This window comes from Electrophorus electricus, chromosome 17 (assembly GCF_013358815.1).
Source record: "Electrophorus electricus isolate fEleEle1 chromosome 17, fEleEle1.pri, whole genome shotgun sequence".
In the NCBI taxonomy this organism is placed as follows: domain Eukaryota; kingdom Metazoa; phylum Chordata; class Actinopteri; order Gymnotiformes; family Gymnotidae; genus Electrophorus; species Electrophorus electricus.
Genome location: NC_049551.1, coordinates 11,976,919 through 11,991,968, shown reverse-complemented (window position 1 = coordinate 11,991,968; position 15,050 = coordinate 11,976,919). Strand labels below are relative to the sequence as shown.

Genomic DNA, 15,050 nt, shown 5'->3' with positions numbered 1-15,050 from the left:
ATCTCTTCTCTCTCTTCTACCATCAGGCAAGCACTATATAAGTGTGAAGGCCAGGACAACAAGACTGGCGAACAGCTTATACCCACCGGCAGTCAGGCTTGTGAACCACTTTACCTCCCCACAGCTCTAAGCTGTTCAATACTGAGGCTCACACACTACTCACTGAACTGCACTCTTCACTCCTCACATGCACATACATACTCTACTCATTGAACACAATTCTTCACACACCACATTGCAGTATTACACCTATGAATGCTGCTCCTTGCCTTTTTGCACACTATAGACTAGTAACTGTTTAACTCTGTACAGGTGCCTTTTTTATTTATCATTTGTTGTATATATAGTTTGTTGTTTAGATGTGTATTACCTAGATTTTCTGTTTCTATTTTCCTTGATTTTCTTGCTGGTGTCTGGAGGATAAGCAAAGTAAGCATTTCAGTGTGCAATGTAACTATGTACAGTACATATGACAATAAACTCCTGAACCTATTTTTAACGCGTATGAAATTTAAATTTGAATATTTTGTCTGTCTTCTAAAATGTGTGCATAAAATATTGTTAAGGTCAATTAAATCTGCTTCTAATACTTTGGCTCCACTAAATGGTGCCTGAAAACTGTCTCTAGTTTAGGGGAAGGGTAAGAAAGTCAGGCACGACTGGGCATGCGCAGAAGTGTCACGACTTGCTTGCTGTCTGCCAGCGTAGCTATCTAACGCTAGCTAATCATGAAGGCTCTCCGAGGAATGGTTAGTGGAGCCGTAAGTGAAATTTCATCGGCTGTCAGTGGGCACAAGACTCCTGCTGCTCGAGAGCATGCATTTGCCGTGAGTCGTGACTACATCTCTCAACCGAGACTAAGTGAGTAGCGAATTTATTACAAAAACGTGTAGCCAGCCAGCTGGCTAGCCAGCCAAGCAGCTAAGATAGCTACAGTGGGAAACAAGCGACCCGATAAACACTAGCAAGCTAGCTATCGGTGATGAGTGAGTGAGTGAGTGAGTGAATGAATGAATGAATGAATGAATGACAACATGAGGACGCAGGTAAACCTAAGAGCATCATCTGGTTACATAACTAAATAGCTAGATAGCTTGCTTGGAAGCCAATTTAGCTGCGATTTAGTAAGTAGCTAGGTTAACTAGCTAACTGTCCTGTTGACGTTTGTATGGATTTACGTATAATTGTGAGCAGCTGCTATGTGACGTTCATATGTGCCCCAGAAGACTGTCCTTTACTAATCTGACAGCTCTGTAGCTAGCGGGAGAAGATGGGTATCGAACCTCTTCCGAGATTATGCACCTCAGCCATTTCACTAGCTAGTAGATCAGATAAAGCGTCAAGACAAGTAATCATGTTAAGGTAGCTAGCTACCACACTCCACACTTCTGTTTAGTACAACTAGCAGAATACATGGTGAAAGCTGCGAGACTCTGCTTTTGCGAATAATCCCAGTAAAACACAAAACCACAGTAATCTATCTTCATGAGCGGCACTGTAAGCCTAGCTAGCTAATAAATGACACGTCTGCTAAGAATATATGTTTGCTGGTTTTTTTTAAGCATTTTCTTAATTTACGTTTAGGAGTTACTGATATGTTCATCCTCGTGGTTTATTATTATGCCATTATTGGGCTACTGCAATAACATTGGTATTAACATTGGTGTTGATTCAGTAAGTCACAATCAGACATGCAAATCGGTACGACTGCATTTCGATGGGGTTTAGAGTCTGTTAGCTCACTAATTTAAGGACACAGAACGGATTGGATCTGGTTACACCGAAATCTGAGACTGTCGAAGAAAAGCATTAAGAAAGGAAACATTGGTGGACTTGTACACCAGATATCTGTGTTGAAACATTGACTAAATCTTTTCACATTCACAAAAAATAATTAATGACGAGTTCAAACAGCCATGGCACTGGGCTCGCTATTTCTGACATTCATCAGAATATGTGAGCCCACTGTAATACCAGCTATCAAACGCAAAACAACGATCAGATCTTTTTACACAACTTACTGTCCTTTCACTTTTTCATCCTAAAAGGAGTTCATGACAGGAGTATACGGAATAGCCTAGGCTCATGGGTCAACATGTGACCTGCAGAAAGATTACAATAAATAATATTAAAACACTCAACAAATAATTTTGATGACCTGACATCTCTTCACTTCTTGAGCCAAAAAAGCATTAGTGACGCAGGTGTATAGACAAGGTGTCACAGGGGTCACTATTTCTGTCAGCTAATGTTAGAATATGTGATGTTGCAGCAGGGTGAGACCGAGCGTCATCTGCAGGGTGGAGAGAGAAATCAGGTGAACCAGTGGGTAGTTAAAATTGGTCACACCTCTGTCTAGTTGAAGGTAGCCTTTTCAAACTCTCCCTTCTTTAGGCTACCTCAGTCTGAGAACACACATGGAGAGCCTGGCTACAATGTGAATTATCTTTGCTGATAAGAAGATTAAGAAAAGTTGATCTTTTATCTTGGGCTTGTTTTTTGTTTTGGTTTTCTTTTGGTAAATTTAAAAAGCTCTGTGTGTTACTCCTGCAGCCTTCCTTCCCTCCTTGACCAAGTCTTTTATAGTGGTGTTGAAACCCAGGAGATAGATATGTGCATTGCATTGAGTTCTCACCATTAAGCAAGGTCCAGTAAGAATGTAATGCTTTGACTCATCTGTGTTTATGTATCATTGATATGTTGTATTGGGATCACATATTCTAACCCCTCTTGACTGTTTGTATATATACAAAATTATAAGTTTAACTTGTAACTAAAGTCAAATTATACTTTTCTCTTGTCAAAAATGGTGAGCACTTTGCCAAGGCTGTTCTGTACACTCATGTAAGCATGTTTATTGTCAGGTAAGTCTTTTTGGCTGATAAAATAAAGTGATGGTACATCATCTGAAAAGATTTGGTTAGTGTTTCGTTGTTATTTTTTGTAATCTTCCTCGGGGTCACATTTTCTGACAAGCTGTTCAAAATGGTATTCATAAATGTAATTTTGTCTAAAAAAGTGAAAGGAGGATGAGTCCTCTAAAAAGATTTGGATTGTTTTTCTAAACATAACATGCTATTGCAGATTTCTCCATGTGAAGCTTATCATTTTGAATTCCATTTGCCATAAAATGGTATTCAATGAAATGTAAGGTATAAAGCAGGATAACAAGACACCTCAAATGATACTCACGTTGAAACAGCATGAGAAACAAGAACTTATGAAAACTAACTAATAAGTTTGCACAGTCTGCTGAAACAGCTTGTGCACAAGAAAAGTCTCTAAATTTACTGAAAAACATTCGCGATGGTCACACAATTCACTGGTCATTGATTTTGATGTAACACTGGAACCAAATAAGCGGTGGGGGTGTTCACTGTGAACTTACTGGCATTTTGTGTCCACAGCGTATAAAACAGTGTCTGGTGTCAATGGCCCACTGGTGATTTTGGACCAAGTAAAGGTATTGTGCAATGGTGTTGTATCTTATTACATATCAGCATCCTTACTCCATGTTTCTCAGTCTGGTTCTTGGGACCTACCAGACCATATACGCTCAACCCCAGCCTGCAGCACACCTTTACAGGCTTGTAACGGGACTCCTTCCCCTTCCATGCTGACAGACAGTACAGCCAGAGTGATAATGTGGACCAGGTTAGATCAGGTAATTTCCCAAGCAGAATAAGGAGCACAATATCTTGGTTAACGGCTCTATATATTTGGATATGTGTATATTTATTTTAATAAGAAAATTTTGTATAACTGGAAAATGTTTTAAATGACACACCTTTTATCTTGGACAATATGGGGGAAATATTACGATAATATTATCTGTAAATGGACTGGTCCAAGGGGCAAAGAGTATATATAAGAAGCACTCTGAGGTAGCTGGTAGATAAGCGCTGATGTACTGCTATAATTGGAATGCATGTTGAGCTACATTTCTTTGGGTTATTTGTATTGTTTTGTTTTGTTTTTCAATGATAATTTATTTTTTCTTTGGTAGTTTCCTTTGAAATATAATTTATTTTTTGTCTGCTTATGGCATGATGCCCCTCTGTCAGTGGACTTTTGGGAAAATGCCCATCATTTGCATAAATACCACCTATATCTCACTCTGTTTGATCCCACACCCTGCTATCCTCTTACAAGGCTACTCAGTATTCTTAATGGCTGGGATAGTCCCTCAGATGGTCTGCATTTATGCTCTATCTAGAACTGGGCTGAGAAACATTTCTCCAAGTTGATGCATTGGTCCAACTTGCTTTAAAGCACTTATGCATTAGAAATAATGCAATTCCGCTAGTACTCAGATAGCACTTTTCCACTGGCATGATGCTGTTGCCAAAATCCCAAATAGTCTTGCGCCTTTCCACTGCAAAATCACAGGTTCTCAGCCAGAAAAATCTTATCGTTCTTGCACCATTATATTGCTGGTGTGAAACCAACAAACCTGTGATGCAAGTGGCTGAAGGGTGTGATCCTAGTATCGCTTTGTAAAGTTGTTTACCTCTACCCGCCTTACTGCAATGTACAACTAAAAGCACAAGAACTGCAGCAAATACAGCAATAATGAATCATCAGTGGTCCATACAAGAAACAAACTCATTACTTGTGATACGGCTGTGTAGTTTATACAAAGTATTACAACTTCTGTTTCTGGATGATGGCGTGAACACATCCAAATATGTAAATATTGGGCTTTTAAGAACAGACCCACACTTCCACTGCTTTAAAAGGTTCACTAGTTTGCAGGAACTGTCAGCTGTGGCATAAGCATCAGCACTTTGTTGGTGGAAAAGTGGTAAAAGTTATGATTAAATTGCTATTCTAAGTACCCTGCTCTGCTCTCTGCTTCACAGTGATGATGATAGTAACATGGCTTTCACCACTAGAATATATCTCATGTCTGAACTGATTGAATGACTTCATATAATTTTGATGGTATATGGGCCATGTGGCATTTTTATGCTACATCTGCGGGGCCAGCAATTGGTGCTAGTCTACATGCTTGTAGTTGATTTCAGTTCAGTTATTGAGCAGTCAGAATTAATTGTATATGAAAAGTAATGTTAAAAGTTGGTCTTTTGATAATGATAGTCGTTTACCTGCTGAAGTTTCCCAGGTATGCTGAGATTGTCCACCTTACCCTTCCTGATGGCACCAAACGTAGCGGGCAGGTATTGGAGGTCACTGGCTCCAAAGCTGTAGTCCAGGTGATGAATAACCTACATTTAACCTGTGGTGTTAATGTATGTTTCATGATCTGTATGTTTTCTGTCTTTACACCGATGCAGTTTAGTTCATTACAATATGGCTTAATCAACTATCCAGCTAATTTTCAAGTCCTTGTTGACTTGATATAGGAGCATCAGCGAGTGCTATGGAGCTTTGCAGCATATGGGTAATCCAGCACTGAAACTGCTTGTACATGATGTAAGTCGTCATCTTATGTTTAATTTAACATGGTTTAGGTGTTTGAGGGAACATCAGGCATTGATGCAAAGAAGACATGCTGTGAATTTACAGGGGACATTTTGCGTACACCGGTGTCGGAGGATATGCTTGGTAAGAACAATAAAATAGTCAATCATCATAGCTGTTACATAAAATAATTGAAAAATAAGATTTTGTTCAAACCCTATATGTTCTCAGGTCGTGTCTTCAATGGCTCAGGGAAGCCGATTGATCGGGGTCCTGCTGTTTTGGCAGAGGACTATTTAGACATCATGGGTAAACACAAAGCCTGTTTTATCTTCAATTTGAGATGTTTATTCAGTTTTTGTAGATTAATGAGCACTTAAAGAGCAGGTCCATTGAGAAGATATGATTGGTCATTGTACTTTGTGGACTTCCCTGCAAAATCCCATGTGTTGAAATACCTCTGATAGTGACGTGTCCAAATGAATATAATGAACACTTTACTGTATATGTTAATTCAGCACTGGTGATTTTGATATAAATAGTTTTGAAACTCACAGCTGTATGGACAATATATAGAACAGCAAATGCAAACTAAAATTTCTATCAGAAGATATCAGAATGAGTGATGTTCAGCCTCCAGCTGAGAAATTTATATTTATATTTTTGTTTACTCTGCATTTTCAGTGTTGAAATATACCTATTTTTGTTCTCCAAATTATGTTCTTGCTTTTTCTAGGCCAACCCATCAACCCACAGTGTCGTATCTACCCTGAGGAGATGATCCAGACAGGCATCTCTGCCATCGATGGCATGAACAGCATTGCCAGGGGACAGAAAATACCCATTTTCTCTGCAGCTGGTCTCCCTCATAATGAGGTCTTATTCACAGTGTTTATTTTTGAGCATCTTTATTACCATAAGAATCAAAAGAAAACTAGAATCTGGGTTAAATCAGAAAAGTTCCTCATCCTTTCCAAACTTTGCCTTTTATTGATGTCCAGTTTACAGTAGTTCTTCTATAATTCATCTGCCCTTCATTGGCACAACACTGCATAATTAAATTGTTTCCCTTCTCTGTCACCTTATTTGATAATGAGCTGAGTAGAAACAATATAGTATACAGTTCTACCCTATCTGCAGTTTGACACTCCAAAGGTCTAAAGCACCAGAGATATATTTGTGAATCTGCTTGTAAATTCAGATTGCTGCCCAGATCTGCCGTCAGGCTGGCCTAGTAAAGAAGTCCAAAGATGTGATGGACTACAATGAAGATAACTTCGCCATTGTGTTTGCAGCCATGGGGGTGAGGGAAAACTTAAATAGAGGGTCACATTCATCCTAAAATGCTGTTTTTACAGTGTGATTAGAAGATTAGACTCTTTCTAACTGCTTAAATTGGTCTTTAGGTCAACATGGAGACAGCTAGATTTTTTAAATCTGACTTTGAGGAGAATGGTTCCATGGACAATGTGTGCCTGTTCCTGAATCTGGCCAATGACCCCACGTAAGTGCTCTCTGAAACACATATGGAGGTTTTCCAATATTTCAGTCAGAATCTGTTCAGATATTACTATATTCATAATAATGGGTTCAGTCTTCAAAAATCCTTTTGGTGTTTTTTTCATACTGTTTTTAATGATGGCCTTGATGTTCAAAAGTGAGTGCACTATAAACTGGGATTAATGTGCAGGATTGAACGCATCATCACCCCTCGCCTGGCCCTGACCGCTGCAGAATTCCTGGCCTATCAGTGTGAGAAACACGTGCTGGTAATCCTGACGGACATGAGCTCCTACGCAGAGGCTTTAAGAGAGGTGTGGGGAGTCAATCATTGCTACTGGAAGTAACTCCAATTTGAACTGCAACATGAACCACATTGATAATCTTAAACAAATTATCTACCCTGCCTTGCACTGATCCTCACCATAAACACAATCCCAATTCTAATCCAGACCACCACCATAAACATCAAAACAATCCGAAATATAATCCTAATCTCAATCCTAGGTATAACATGAAGATTGAAGGGCTTCAGTCATTGATGATATCTTTGTTCTGTCTCATGCCCAGGATTTATTATTTTTCTCATCCCATTTCTTAAAGTTTCAGATAAAACAAAAAATACTGCATCCATCATTGACTAGTCATTTATGTCAGTCATACATCATGGGTTAGAAATATGTATAAAACTCTGTGATTTGTAAACATAATTTTAACCATCTTCAAAGGTGTCGGCAGCCAGAGAGGAAGTTCCAGGCCGCCGAGGTTTCCCGGGCTACATGTACACCGATCTGGCCACGATCTATGAGCGAGCTGGGCGTGTGGAGGGCCGCAATGGCTCCATTACCCAGATCCCCATCCTCACTATGCCCAACGACGGTGAGCCAGCACAGCCCATGCTCTCCCCATCTGTTCGCATTCACAGCAGTACTTGAGGACTGCCTTTGAAAATGCACTTAGACATCTGGAAGAACAGGACAGACCCTGGTCCACTACATATCAACGGAGTCTGTGTGGAAAGAGTTCCTACATTCAGATTCCGGGGGTGTGTGTACATCACAAAGACCTCTCCTGCACCATTAACCCCATTAACCCCACAGCAGCTACTCTACTTCTGAGGATTCTCAGGAAAAACAACCTACAAGAGAAGCTGGTGTTGTCCTTGTCCCACTGTATGTGCTGACATACTGTATCTGTGTGGTACACCAGCTGCTCTATCAAGTGTATGCTGGTGTAATGTCTTTGCATGGTATTCCAGTTGCTTTATTAGGAGTGTGATGAAGTACAAGAATACTGTCCTGAAGCTGCTGTATTGAGCATGTGCTGATGTACTAGTACAGCAGCTGCACAGTGAACAGGAGAGCCCTTCAGAGGGTCATCAACACCACCCAGGAGATCATCAGGTGCTCACTTCCCTTTGTGGGGAACTTATTCAGCTCTTGCTGCATCAGCCGAGCAGCCAACATGTTATAAGACACATCCCACTGTTGTTCCTAAGTCCCCAGTCAGCTAGTTTTAAAGTTAAACATTCAAATAGAAAATAAAGATGCAGACTTCAGAATTAGTCAAAGAGAAGAGCTGGTCCCGTCCTTTATTGCAGGTCAGTGTTAACAAGCATTATTGAGGCACCCTCTGGAGAATGTCTAACAATCAAACAGAACTCACATTTTTACAGAGCATGTTTTTTTATGAAAATAATAAAACAGTTACAGAAATTTCAGACGACAAATAATGCAAAGAAACCAAGCTCATATTCATTTATAAACAACACAGTACTAATATTTCAACTTATGACGAGTCAAGAAATCAATATTTGGTGGAATGACCCTGATTTATAATCACAGCTTTTATGCGTCTTGGCATGCTTTCCACCAGTCTTTCACATTGCTGTTGGGTATCTTTACGCCACTCCTGCCACAGAAATTCCAGGAGCTCGGCTTTGTTTGATGGCTTGTGACCATCCATCTTCCTCTTGATCACATTCTAGAGGTTTTCAGTGGGGTTCAGGTCTGGCTGTGTGACATGAAGCATTGTCCTGTTGAAAAAAAACGGTCATCAGAGTTGGGGAACATTTTTCAGAGAAGAAGGAAGTTTTCTTCCAGCACAGTTTTGTAAGTGGCTTGATTCATGCATCCTTCACAAAGACAAATCTGCCTGATTCCAGCCTTGCTGAAACAACCCCAGATCATCCCCGATCCTGCACCAAATTTCACAGTGGGTGCGAGACACAGTGGGTGGCTTGTAGGCCTCTCCAGGTCTCCGTCTAACCATTACATGACCAGGTGTTGGACAAAGCTGAAAATTGCACTCATCAGAGAAGATGACCTTACTCCAGTCCTCTATGGTCTTTTGCAAACTTCAGTCTGGCTCTTCTTTGCTTCTCATTGATGAAGGGCTTTTTTCTAGTTTTGCACGACTTCAGCCCTGCCTCTAGAAGCCTGTTTCAAACTGTCCTTGTTGCAGCAGCTGGGGTGAATTACACATGCCATTTTTTTTGTAGGTCACTTGACGTCATCTTACGGTTGTTAAGTGACATTCAAATGAGGTGGCGATCGTTTTCGACCTCTGCCAGTCTGTAGCTGCTGTTGGCCCCTGTGTTTGCTGCTTAACCTTGTTCTTATGAGCCATAGTTTTTGAAATTTGCAAGATGGAAGCAACCTGATGCTCACTGTATCCATCTGAGAGTAAAACTACAATTGAACCATTCTTTTCAACGCTTGTCATGATCTGTAGCGGTAGTTTGACTACATTTACTTTTTGGGTAGTCCTAGCACTGCTTTTCCCCATCCAGCTGGTTCTATAACAAGAGAATAGTGATGGCAGCAGCAATGGTTTTTATACTGTTGCATGTTAGAATAGGATTTTGTAAAGGTGATCACCTATTCAGCATCTCATTAAGTAGAATGAGGTGTGTCTGTGAAGAACAAACACTTGAATGGAATGGCTGCTGTACATGTGGAGAAGCCGAAATAAGAAAAAATTGTAGCGGTCTCATTTTTTTTTCCAGAGCTGTGTGTGTATGTATGTATACATACATACATACATCTGCATCTGTATCTGCTCTGTATGCATATATGTGTGTACATACATACATACATACATACATACATACATACATAGATCTGCTCTGTACACAAATCATTCTGAAAGGACACAGAATCTCTATACTCCCTTATGTTTTATGTTATTAATCAAGTTTGGCTTATTGTATAATGCAATGTAATATGTATAATGCAATGTTAAATCTGTTTTCCCTGTAAACACTCTTTTTATCTGACCTGCTGTTCTCTGGCAGACACTAAATGCCCATCATATCATATATGGACAAATGGACTTAATAACCGCTTCAACCCCAGGGCCATTCAAGAACTGGCACCGCAAATATGGACTCTGACAGTTTGGGACCTGTGATTATCTGCACAGCTTATAGTTATATTTTAGAAATGATTCAATAAGACCTATATATTATTTATACATTCCTAAACACCTTTCTCTCTCTCTCTCTTAGATAGATAGATAGATATAAAAATCTATATCTATCTATCTATCTATCTATCTATCTATCATAGATAGATGTATTTATTTTTGTGTGTGTGTATATATATATATATATATATATATATATATATATATATATATATATATATATATATATATATATATAAAATTTATTTATTTATTTATTTATTTAAAATTTGAATTAGACACTTGAACAGTTGTTTCTGTTTTTAATTGTTGCTTGCTATGTGTGAGTTCACCATCAGTATTGGTACTCAATTTCAATGTACTCTGTGCAGTGACAGTAAAGGAGTCTAATTTAAAATGTGAGCTCTTTTACATCTTCCCACAGATATTACACATCCTATTCCTGATTTGACTGGTTACATCACAGAGGGACAGATCTATGTTGATAGACAGCTTCACAACAGACAGGTCAGTGTCAACACCTGTTACATTTGTAGGTGCTTGAAGCATTTAGCCAAAGCAACTTACGTTAGCCTTTTGGCCAGCAGTCATGGGGACAGATCCCTTGGATAAAGTTGTGGTTTATTCCCCATGGAAACCACGGCCATGTCCTTCAACTAGGTATACATCCATGATCTCTCATGATGTTTCAAGATGCCACAATTTGGGCCACATGCTCATTTATTTCATAGATGAATGATCACTATTATGTGCTAATATAAAGTGTTCTGTGTGCAGATTTACCCCCCCATCAATGTTCTACCTTCTCTCTCTCGACTCATGAAGTCAGCCATTGGTGAGGGGATGACGAGAAAGGACCACTCGGATGTGTCCAACCAGCTGGTGAGTTTTGTGGCAGCAAGACTTCAAGCCTGGACTACAGGCTTTTAAATGTTTAGTACTGTAGACACAGTTTCTATTAGAATTATTTTGTCATATTTTTCTTCCATTGTTTAATGCTACTTTAAGTTTGTAGGGGAACAAAAACAAAGTTCAACTTTTTCACATTGACTTATTTCACATTTGAGACCTTCTAATTATGTATTGCATGATTTCTCAGCACCTCAGACAGTATTTACATCAATTACTTAAATACATTTTTAAGGTTAATTAAAAAAAAAAAAGCTTATTACAGAAGTTATACACATGTCTTGGGACACAAATACATCTTGAAGCTAATTATCTTGTCAGAAATTTAGCAAAAACATTAGCAGTTTTGCACTTTAGTTACTATATTCATGCTGCTTCCTCGATGTGTTGTGCTTACACAGTAAATAATATTCACCAAGTTGCTAGGCAAACAATATTCATATAAATATTTAGATTTGCTGAAGAGTATGACTATGAGGTGAATTCTGATTATGGGTCACTTTAAACGTGGAGTTGTCATGCCATATCAGTTTGACCACTTTTCAGGGGGTCATATTGTTTTTAGATATAATTTCCACAAAGCTCTCTTAATGGGACCAGGTGAAAATTAATTTTGTTCTTGATGGAAAATTTACTCAACCTACAGTGACACTCCTTTATGTTGCCGATGCCACCAGTGAGCTTGTTCCAATCACACAATTTGCTGCAAAGAAAATTGTTTTTTAATGTATTACTTTTTTTTTTTTTAAGATTTAAAAAAATTAACATTAACAAGCCAGTTAGCATGCATAGAAATATAAATTGATCTTCCTTTGCCAAACAAAAAATGGTTAAATACAAATCTTAACTTTATAGTGATACAAAAACTGTTAAACACAACTAGAAAACATCCACAATATATTTAATAACTGTCAGATTATTTTTGCATTTTGGTTGAACTTCCCTTTTAAAGCTGCTGCAGTCAGTTTCACAGTGCTTACTAACTTCTGCCGACAAAGCCACATAAGGAGTCCAGCTTAACCTGGACTTATCCAAACCTTTCTCTAAAGACCCTCTGTCCAAAACCATGCACACACTTACTTTTCTATATATGCGGTGTACACATGCAGAATAACCTGACAGGCCGACTCCTTGTTTTCTAAATGTTCAGTAAAGCTGAACTGCATTGAAGTTTTTTATCACAGAACAGTACAGTCCAAGAGACATTTGGCTTTCACAGCAACCTTTGCCTAAAAGCAGTAATAGTTTTCAGTATGTAAAGATGAAGTGCTGCAGTTTTCTAAAAATAAATTGCTTAAAACAGCCCAGGGCAACACAGGAGAGATGCTGTACACCAATGCTAAGGCCAGACCATATGATACTCCTTTACATGGGAGAGATGCTGTAGAAAAATGGTATGGCTGTATGATACTCTTTTACATGGGAGACATGCTGTAGAACAATGCTAAGGCCATATGATACTCCTTTATTGCCAGTACGCCTGCTATGCCATTGGGAAAGATGTGCAAGCCATGAAGGCTGTGGTAGGTGAGGAGGCCCTGACTGCCGACGACCTACTGTACCTGGAGTTTCTCCAGAAGTTTGAGAAGAACTTCATATCTCAAGGTAAGTGGCATAAGCATGTGAGAGACCTTCTGATGAGATTCTGTGATAAAGAACAGTATTGTTTAAATATCTCAGACCATTCAAGGAAATTATGTTTAAAAGCTGTTTCAGGTAATCTTACCCATCTTCTGGTATGTTGAAAGCTAGGATCTGTTCTGCCCAGTCTGTGAGGGATTTGTTTTTGTTTTTATCTGTAGGTAAGGGTTGTCTTCAAAGAGTTCAAGGAGATGTTTGGGGGAAATAAACTTTGTCTCCTAACCATAAAATGTCAATGATCTAATTGTTGTTACTTTTTAATTTGTATTGTTTATTTCCAATAAATGTCCATCACATTAGAGTTTAATGAATTAGACTATATAGTGTTTCACATCCAAAAATACTTGCTGTCATGATGATGATAAGCTTCGTATTTCTTGGGTGGCCTAAAACTTTTGCATAGTGCTGTATTTGTGTGTATTATGGCACAGGTAATGTAAAATTAATCAGTGCTGTCATCTGATGTATGGCTGTCACTATGCTGCTTTGGTCTGCAGGTGCATATGAGAACCGAAGTGTGTATGAAACTCTAGACATCGGCTGGCAGCTCATGCGAATCTTCCCCAAAGAGATGCTGAAGAGAATTCCACAGAACATGCTGGCAGAGTTCTATCCTCGAGACTCCAAACACTGAGCCTCTCTTCTCCTGGTCTCAACACCGCTTCTCTCAATCCCCCCCCTCAGATTTCTCAACCTGTGCTACTCACACCTGGACCTCTCAGTCTTGATCCTGTATTTCATGCTTCTGTTTCTCTGCTTTTGGTCATTATGTCATTGTAGCCAAACCGTAATGTAAAGATTGTTGTGAAAATTGTTGCAACACTGCAGTAATAAGATGTGCTGCCTTATGTGTAAAATAACATTGTGACTAATTAGTTTACTAGAGGAAACCTTTAGTCCTTTTGTGGACAGAGTGGATGTGTTGCCAATCATAAAATCTGGACTACAGTGTATGCTGGAAAACAACACTAATTTTAGCACTGCTGTCTTAGATTTGGAAAAAAAAAAAAAAAAATCTCTGCATGTAAATTCTTTATGACCTAATCTCACTGACTGGCAAATGTGCCAGCTAACATCAGTGGTTCCTCTTAATGTTACAAGTATTACCACCAAGATGCTATGATTTTGTTCTACCCTGTGATTGTCCTTTTCATAGATCATAATGTAGAGAAGCCATATGTTCAGTAATACTTGCAAATGTTGGGGCTGTATACATCTTTTAAAGGTTTTAAAAATTCAGTGAGCAATATTACTATTTGTTTAGTTGGTTTGAAAACAAACAAACAAAAAAACTTTCTACACGTTCTGTATTGCTCACCTGGCTTTGTACTTTGGTTATTGGCTGAACATTGTTGGGACAGTTTTATGAAAGAGTTTCATTGTGTAAATGTAAACTTTTATGTTGCACTTAATTAACAGAATAATGTTTACTTATTTCATAAATACAGTATTTATTTGTTATGTACATTCACCATTGTTTAATTTTATTTGTATGTGCCATGGATTTTGGGTGTTCTCCTGCTATCCTTCCTTGAATCAGTGTGCCGCAGTAAAATATGTAATACCTCGTGAGTTTCATTTGAAAGACTGCTTTGTCTGAGTGCATGAAAATGATATTGTAAACTGTTTGTAGTCTGTCCTGTCTATGGAATAAAATCTGATATTGTGACAGTGGTGCTTACATTTTAAGTGTATAAACAGCATGCATCATTGGCATGTTTTTGGATTAAATTGCTAAACATTCAGTAATTTTACTTGTAGCCTGTAGGCAACAAAGATGTAGGTACTTGCAAAGAGGAGAGAAAACTTTTATTGTAAACATCCTGATAACAGGTCAATGCTTTGCATCATATAATTTTCATGCAAATAAAAAGTAAACCATGAGCCACTATGTGCCAGTATGGCAAGGTTTTGTAAACCCCACATGGCAACATACTGATACCAACGGCATGTTTGTGTCATAAGGGTATTATGAGTTGCAGGTGGTGCCAAAGGACAGTCTATGGTATTAGTGCCAGGGAGGATCTGGATGCATACCTGGCAGCCCCAGATAGGACTGCAGGCGTTTAAGTGCTAGGAGATTTCAGCTTCTCTTGTTCCAGTGGTTAACATTCATTTTAAAATACCGAAAGCAGGGTGTACACAGCTCT

The 15,050-nt window shown here is 38.7% G+C and overlaps 1 protein-coding gene across 1 annotated transcript; it reads left to right on the top strand.

Moving 5' to 3' along the window:
• The first annotated feature begins 671 nt into the window (after positions 1 to 671).
• atp6v1b2 (ATPase H+ transporting V1 subunit B2) lies at positions 672 to 14,571 on the top strand. Its single transcript, XM_027008374.2, has 14 exons — positions 672 to 861; positions 3,408 to 3,463; positions 5,118 to 5,216; positions 5,475 to 5,568; positions 5,656 to 5,733; positions 6,161 to 6,300; positions 6,626 to 6,727; positions 6,831 to 6,928; positions 7,115 to 7,238; positions 7,653 to 7,803; positions 10,775 to 10,857; positions 11,128 to 11,232; positions 12,735 to 12,864; positions 13,398 to 14,571. Exons 1-14 carry the CDS (start codon positions 729 to 731, stop codon positions 13,532 to 13,534), a joined length of 1,530 nt encoding a protein of 509 aa, XP_026864175.1. The 5' UTR covers positions 672 to 728; the 3' UTR covers positions 13,535 to 14,571.
• Positions 14,572 to 15,050: the final 479 nt, after the last annotated feature.